At 42.8% G+C, this 8,261-nt stretch overlaps 1 protein-coding gene across 1 annotated transcript; it reads left to right on the forward strand.

The window, feature by feature from the left end:
- Positions 1–3,343: 3,343 nt before the first annotated feature.
- Positions 3,344–7,488, forward strand: LOC103703966 (aquaporin PIP2-4). The gene is made up of 4 exons (XM_008787063.6): positions 3,344–4,021; positions 4,736–5,031; positions 6,409–6,549; positions 7,163–7,488. Exons 1-4 carry the CDS (start codon positions 3,706–3,708, stop codon positions 7,271–7,273), a joined length of 864 nt encoding a protein of 287 aa, XP_008785285.1. The 5' UTR covers positions 3,344–3,705; the 3' UTR covers positions 7,274–7,488.
- The last annotated feature ends 773 nt before the right edge of the window (positions 7,489–8,261 follow it).

The raw sequence follows: 8,261 nt of genomic DNA on the forward strand, positions 1-8,261 counted from the left end.
ATAGTTGCTCTCTCTCCCCTCCTCTTTCCCATGAACCAGTTTGGGCGTGTGTTTTAGATTCTTGACCTTTGCGTGGACAAGATCTTTAAGTTGTTTTAAATGGCCAAAAAAATATTTGAACGAAATGTTGCTGGCTAAACATTTTTGGATTTGTAATATCAAGAAACAAAGCTGACCTTGAGACCACCATTGGTTCATTTTAGCTTATTTGATTAGTACAACATTTATTTTTTGTTAGGTTTGTGAAAACCATGTTTTTAACCATTATTTACAACAATATTTTTATTATTTTGGTTATATCATTTTTAAGATTGTTATGCATTGTATGTATATCTTGTTCTTGACCCTTTATTATTTTCAGGCACTTGGCCGTGTACCATTTAAATGTTGCGAATCTTGGCAAAAGATAATTTATGCATTAAAAGGCTCGTGGTAAAATATGTAGCTTCCATTATCCTCACTGCCCTCTCTCCGAGAACCAGGGAGGGAAAAAAAAAGAGAGAGGGTGAAATATGTAGCGTCTACCTTTCTTTCTCTTCCTTTTTCTCCCTCTCTCTTCCTCTCCCACTCGCTCTCTCTTTTTTCTCCTTCTTTTTCTCCGGCAATGAATTTTGTTTTCGTTGCCGGGATGGCTCGGTATGATCGGAACCGCCCGATTCATCAACGTGGGAATTGGCCTCGACCGGGGTTGGAATCTGTTTGAAAAGATATGAAGTTAGATAACAATATACAGTGTGGCTGGGACACTGGGTCACGCCTGCAGGTCTGGGTGCAGATGGTGTGCAAGGCTGGCTTGCCCATTCTGAGATGGGGAGCGAGATGCGTGGCTTGGTTTCGGAGAGCAGGGAATGCCTCTCCTGAAATTGGTAGCAGCACTGTGCTAAACTTTTATACTGAAAGGATATATGGTTAAATATCGCTTCAATGGTTGCTTTCTGATTAGAGCATCCCATAGCTTCCCATTGCTTGGGGATACAAATTGGCTTGTTTGAAACCGGTCCCTGCATATAGGCAGGATTCCGTTTTGCATGTACGTACCTGGCCTCGCCAATAATGATCTGCTGCAGATTTACAGGATGTAAAGCTGGCGTCATTTGCTTACTAGGTTTTATTCCTATGAATTAGGTGTCGACCAGGCAAGTTGGGGGCCTCAGATGATTACGAATTTTCAAAAGTCCAAGAGTCTTAACAGCAGGAAACTCGATGAAGATTTTAAAATAGCTGAAGAGGAGTCCTACAAGTAAACATATATCAAAGTATCCAATAAATTAGACAATAATTATTCGGATGTCTGATAGTCTAAACCAGCGAGAAACTCCAGTAAAAATTAGCTATATAAGGAAGTCCAATAAATCGAGTATTTGAATTCTCAGAGCAAAATTAATCGTGATGTTGTAAGATAAAAGAAAACGAAATAATTTCCCCCCTCTTTATAAAATAAACATCCTAATACTATCCAACACCCGGTCCCCTCCTTCATTTGATTTGATATTAGATTAAATTGGGCAATAAGCGGACACTCCATTGGAAGCCTAAGAGGTATTGTACGAGCACTGCTTAGCACCCAAACATGGGACAGGAGGCATTGGAAGGGTTTAAGGATTAGGATGATGGCTCTTTGAATCCAGTGGCCAGGATTGACGTTGGATGGCAAAGCTTTTATTGACTAGAGAGGGAGAAGGAAGGATCATGACAATATATTAGGAATAGAGAGTGTTGTTTTTCTTGGATTATATTTTTCTCGATGGATGAGATGAAAAGTCTAGGATAGGAAAGAGGATTTTAATCCACTGATGGAGAGAGATTTTGGAAGGGAGAATACGAGTAGCTCTTCCTTTATCTTGGAATATTGATGAGGTCGAGTCCGTCATGGAAGGCTAAGATTTTGTCGGCACTAGCATATATGATAGGTATGATTTACAACAAAATAAAATATGTATAATGTCCAAGTTTTTTCTACATGTTATTTGATGTTTTCTACATTAAAAACTTGGTATGACAATTATAGGATTTCTTTGCCGCCGTCGCTATCCAAAATTATGTACAAGATATGTTTGGTATATAATATAAAATAAGATTATTAATATTTTATGATTATTATTTGTAATTGTTATTTTATAATATTTTATTTATTTTATATGTGATAGACGCGTGGGCGTATATATATATAGAGGGAGAGAGAGAGATAATTCATATTTTATTTGTGGAGGACTTAGAGAAAAGCCAGACAACGACCGCCACTGTTTGTGATTGGAAGGCCTCGCGCTCCTCTTTGCTTCTCTCTCTTTCCACCGTCCCCGTCGCAATCCGGCGGGCATCTTGGCTCAGCAGCTGAGCCCCACAGAACCCCAGAGGCTTCCAATCCTGCCGCGCCAAACCGCCATGCCATCCATGGCCGCCCGTTATCGTACGTGTCGCTTTCTGATAGGCCGGTCGCCTGCCTCATGCTCTATTAATTCAACAGGCCTATATTCACCCACGTGGCGGCGGGATTCGCCAGCATTTGAGCTGGGCTACGCCTTGCAGCCAACTGACTCGCGACACGTTTGCGCGTGACCCTATGTCATCTTTCGTGGACCAGATTGCGTTGGACTCATCCAGAACTAGTACGGTCCGCGCTTTAAATTTCGAAATATAGCTGATGATTATAGGCAAAGCGAAATCGTTGTTCATGAACTGGATTCTGTGTGGAAGGCAACGGCTGCTACTTCAATCATAATAAAAATTAATAACCAGACTAGCAAAATTACGTAATTGCTTGGCAAATTCATCATTTATAATAATTAATCCATTGTAACAACAGATATAAGTAATTGATCTAGCTGTAATCTATTAGGTCGGATTTTGGCGCCCGTCAACTGAGCTCAACCAGGCTGGATTTTGGCGGCAACATCCATCATTAACTTATTAAGAGGGAGGCTAACCATGACCTATTGGTGGCATGGGCTTTCTATGTACCTATAGGTTTAGGGCTTTTCCAAAGAATAGGGTATGTAATTGAAATTAACGTCACTCGTTAGCGCCAGCTTTCACGTGGAACATGAATCCTCTCTTTCGAGCTGCATTAAGTGCTCTTTCGTAGGCCTAGCTAGCGACCCCAACTGCTCTCTTGCATTGCTAATTTGCTATGCAAGTGAATTACCATGAAGCCTATCCCACGGGTGTATCCGTGCGATATCAAATTAATCATGTGAGCTACGTCGTCCTACGCCCTACATTCAATGCATCCAACCGTCCATCAATGCCATTGATTGCATCACCGCCCCCACATCACTGCCGTTGGGGGGCGGACCACCGGGAATATGTTAATGCTATCACCTGCTAAACCATGGAAAGGCCCGATGGAGCCCAATGGACGATCTCCACCGCTAATGCTCGGCTCCTTCGAGTCTACCCTCCGCGCCGACTTGGACAGCGACACAGTGCGCGAGTGGGAGCTGATCTAATGATGAGGAATTAGTCGGTTTAGGGCGGCAAATTAAAACTTTAAAGATAAGTAAGAGAAAGAGAAAACAAATCAAATGAAACCCCACTCCGCTTTGTCTCCGCTCGCCGCCGTGGTGATATAAACAGACCCCTCATCCTCTCCTCAGTCCGCACCGAGGTCCCATATCTCTCCACCGCCGCAAGCTCACTCCCTTTTTTTTGTTTTACCTTTTTTTTCCAATCTAAAGAGAGAAGAGTCGTAAATTTGATCGGTGATCGATGGGGAAGGACGTGGAGGCAGCGGCGGAGGCGGGCGAGTTCACCGCGAAGGACTACACGGACCCGCCGCCGGCGCCGCTGATCGATGCGGAGGAGCTGACCAAGTGGTCGCTGTACCGGGCGGTTATCGCCGAGTTTATCGCGACGCTGCTGTTCCTCTACATCACTGTGGCGACGGTGATAGGCTACAAGCACCAGTCAGACGCCAACGTGGGCGGCGCCGACGCGGCCTGCAGCGGTGTCGGGATCCTGGGCATCGCCTGGGCTTTCGGAGGGATGATTTTTATCCTCGTCTACTGCACCGCCGGCATCTCTGGTGGGTTTGGCTTTTTTTTTTTTTTTTTTTTTTTTTGTGAAGTTAAGAAAGCTAACACACTTCTACTGGAAATTAAGGACGTCAGGTGAAGGTGGCAGCATGATAATTTTGCATTTTGAAAGCAAATTTTCTGGCTTCTTGATGTCCTATTCGATCTAACAGAAAAAGCCTAGAGATAAGTTCTAAAATTTTGGTGTGGCTGTAGCAATGTCTGGTTCTCGTGAAAAACATTAAAAAAGAAAATGTTGAATAGATCCAAATGTCAACCATTTAGGGTAAGAGCAGAGGGAAAAAAGAAATTCCTGCATATGCGCCGCATTATTTAGTTGTGCTATCGTAAGCCTGTCGTTGGTCGGTAGACGCTTTTCCTAACGACAATTTTTTTTTCAATAAAAAGGTTTACATGGGTTTAAAAGAGTTGTTTTCTGTTGTTCATTAAACAAAAAAAAAGAAATAAAAGATTTATTTTCTGTTGTTTATCAAAATATTTGTTTTCCTAATAAAAGCCAGGTGGCTGCTTTCAGCCTCCCTCAACCTCAAAAAAAAGAAAAGAAAAAAAAAAACACTAGGTTCGACCGGGCTTGATGGACAATAATCTATAAAACGTTCATTCATTAGAATTGTGTATTTCTGCTCAGCATAAATAAACATCTGATTCTTCCTCTCTCTCGATCCGTCTCCTTTGTGTTTTCTTTCTTCTGTGCATGCACGCAGGTGGTCACATAAACCCGGCGGTGACGTTCGGGCTGTTCCTGGCTCGCAAGGTCTCCCTGATCCGAGCCCTTCTCTACATGATCGCGCAGTGCCTGGGAGCCATCTGCGGCGCGGGGCTCGTCAAGGGCTTCCAGAAGGCCTACTACGTGCGCTACGGCGGCGGGGCCAACGAGCTCAGCTCCGGCTATTCCAGGGGGACGGGACTCGCCGCCGAGATCATCGGCACCTTCGTCCTCGTCTACACCGTCTTCTCCGCCACCGACCCCAAGCGCAGCGCCCGCGACTCCCACGTTCCGGTATAAATTTTTTCCTTTTTTTTTTTCTTTTTAGTTTTTGTTGTACAGTACCATACATCTTACGTAGTTTATATCTTCCTCCTATTATGCGATCTAATCGGGGGTTAATTAAGGGGTGAAGGTAACCAAAACAGTTGACTGAAAGTTTAATTTGGTCTGCAAGTGGGGCCCTGGTCCAGCTTCCCCCAGATCCGACACGACCAAATTTCCAGTCCAAGATTTACGCCCACGCAATACTTGGCGGGTTTGTGTCATGTCTGGCTTGGATCCAACTTTTTAGGACTGAAGCTGGCGCGTTCATGCCCGCTGGATTTGTTTCATCTTCACAGGATCCTCATTGGAGGCTGGATGGTGTGAGATGAGTCTAACTCAGACGTAGCTTGGATCATAATCCTTCTAGAGCTTACCGAAAACTTTAACATCTACTTAACCCGCTTGCTAAGGATCATGCCAAGGAATTTCAATAAGTACGATCATGCCAAGGATTGTCTCCAAATTGTTATGCTAACACTCGATTATGTGCGTCCCTAGGAATTTCTACATGCGTAGGGTGGATTGCTTCATCCAGATATGTAATTTAGTTGGTAGGCAAAGTATGTGGACCACACCTAAAGTTACTGCTATGAATTGGGTTTGCATCCGACAAATAAGAAAGTGACATATGAGCTCTAATTGGGGAACATAAAATTGGGATTAGCCTAAGCAAACCTAAAATTTTGATCTACCTCTTAAACCTAATTTGAAGAAATTTTTTTATATGCATAAATAAACAAAAATGGGCTGAATAAGAGGGCATAGCCTTTCGCTAATATCCTTACCTCCAAAGTTCTAGTGAATGCTGGATTCGACTGGAATACTTGGTATACCTATCAAAAATTTCACCAACTTGATAAACTATCACCTTCCCACTTAGAAGTTAATAGTTAGTAATCTTATATATACTTTTGTACAAGTCCATTTTCTGCATAGACCAAACCTTTTGACATCCGAATCTTAAGCACAAATGGATGGGTCGGACTTGTGTGTTTGGTATTGTATTTCTTCTTGTGGTGAATACATCTACTCCTATAGCTAGGAAAAGAATTGATGTAGTAAGAAAAATTACTTATGAAGAATTATTTTGGCAAACTTTCATTATCTTGGCTGTCACAACACAAAATGAGATAATGGCAACTCCATTTGCAGTCACCTTAAATGTAAAGAATTGAGCATTTCACTGGTCGCATCGGAACATTCCTCAGGTGGAAGCATAATTTCGGTTGCATGTCACAATTATCCTTACCATGATCCTTGCATTTCGATAAATTCCTAGCTTGCACGGCAGTAATGTTTCTGGGCATCCTTTTTGATTTCTATTGGTTTCAATTATCTCTCCAGGTTTTGGCTCCACTTCCGATTGGTTTTGCAGTGTTCATGGTCCATCTAGCCACAATCCCTATCACAGGGACCGGCATTAACCCTGCGAGGAGCTTCGGAGCGGCTGTCATCTATAACGAGGACAAGGCCTGGGATGATCAGGTAGTATATCAATTTCTAAAATATCTCCATGCGACACAGTTGTTGCGTGCATTTTTTTGAGTTCGCTTAGTTTGATAAAGCTCGAGTCCCTATTGTTTCCGGTGCACCGCACAACTTAGAGAGCGTCCTGGGATCGCTACATCTTTATCCTCTCAATTCAAGAGTGCACTTGTGTCCTGTTATATAGAATCGAACCTTTTGCTCGCCATCATTGTAGTTGAGTGGCGTACAAAACGAACAGAACTAATGACCTGCCTTGCCATATAAGCCAAGGCAAGGGTGTTACCTACAAACAAACGAATCTTCAATACTCTATTCTGAAAAAAAAAGGATCCATAGATTTGGATCTTGGAGCAACTTCGGATGCTCTTAGACCCTAGTATATCACCTAACGATGCTCCTGGCCCGTTCTTTATTGTTTTAATGAACAATTAATACCCAGGATTTGAACCCTACATCTCTTCCAAGGACCAAGTCCTTGATTAAGGCAGAGGTGCCCATCCTGGACTATAATTTCAGAAACTCAAAGTAGATCCTCCGACCTTCAGAGAGTGGGGAAATCTCCAATAATGATCTTACATATATATATATATATTTTGGATGTGGTCTACAGTGGATCTTCTGGGTGGGGCCTTTCATTGGTGCCGCGATTGCTGCAGCTTATCACCAATATGTCCTGAGAGCTAGTGCTGGGAAGGCATTGGGATCCTACCGTAGCGGCTGATTCTCTCGTGCGTCTTCTCGAACTGAAGAACTGTTATGGAGCATGAAATTGTAGATAGAAGGCCTCTGCCTCTAGCTAGTACTTGCAGGGAGGGCAACCATTGGGTTTTCCTGCATCTGGGTGTTTGTCATCTTGTATTTCCTGCTTTTCTCTTCCACTTCTCTTTGCATCTGTAATTACTACATAAGGCTATGAAGTTTCTATCCTTTCTCGTCCTTCCCTTCACTGGCTGGAACTTAGTATATTAAAGTGACTTTGTGATCCACCAACCACGTCGAAGCCCGAAAGGGGGGAGAGAGAGAGAGAGAGAAGAAGAAGAAAAGCCGCTATTCATTATAAAAAAGACGGAACAAATAGTGGATTAATTACTAATATCCGATGGTATACAACTAAAACCGATCGACAAATCTCAGGTGCTGAATTAAAAATGGCAAAGCACATTCAGTTTTCACTGGCGTCCACTTTTGCTTGAGAGGTGGAGCTTGGATTGTGTGGCCATTCCATTAGGTAGTAGGTGAGGATGGATGATCATTATCTATTGCAAATTTAAGAGTATTGGGATGGAGGGACAGATGGAAGAATTACGACCTTTCCCTCCTGAAGGATAGAGAAGGGAAATGTTACTTAATGTGCAAAGCTCAACTTTCGACGTGTCACCCTGACTGCTTGATGAGCTGCTCTGTTCCTACTCTGAAATTGATTGCACTTGTATATTGGGTTGGTGACCTAGCCGTTCTATAATATGGCATCATGATTAAATTAGGTACCATTGTCGCATATATTGTAAAGTTTCTACGAATAATAAGTCTATGAATTGTTGGCATGTTGCGTCGGTTGATTTCCATGATTTGCTGACACGTTGAATCGGTTTGACCTGCTCGTCTGAAGCCTCGACATTTAGAAGTGAAGTATCCATGGTTTTTGTTTGCCTTTGGTGAAAGAGCTTCCACTACCTCCATCTTGACGTTGTCCCATGCATGCAATGTGA

Source organism: Phoenix dactylifera, chromosome 6 (genome assembly GCF_051530095.1).
Source record: "Phoenix dactylifera cultivar Ajwa chromosome 6, Ajwa_hap1_PhDact_Kaust_v1.1, whole genome shotgun sequence".
NCBI lineage: Eukaryota > Viridiplantae > Streptophyta > Magnoliopsida > Arecales > Arecaceae > Phoenix > Phoenix dactylifera.

What these genes read in the sequence shown, in the direction of transcription:
- LOC103703966 (XM_008787063.6), top strand. Translation starts at nt 3,706, where the DNA reads ATGGGGAAGGACGTGGAGGCAGCGGCGGAGGCGGGCGAGTTCACCGCG. An exon ending in CTGCACCGCCGGCATCTCTG is followed by an intron (nt 4,022 to 4,735) that starts GTGGGTTTGGCT and finishes GCATGCACGCAG; the next exon opens with GTGGTCACATAAACCCGGCG. An exon ending in ACAAGGCCTGGGATGATCAG is followed by an intron (nt 6,550 to 7,162) that starts GTAGTATATCAA and finishes TGTGGTCTACAG; the next exon opens with TGGATCTTCTGGGTGGGGCC.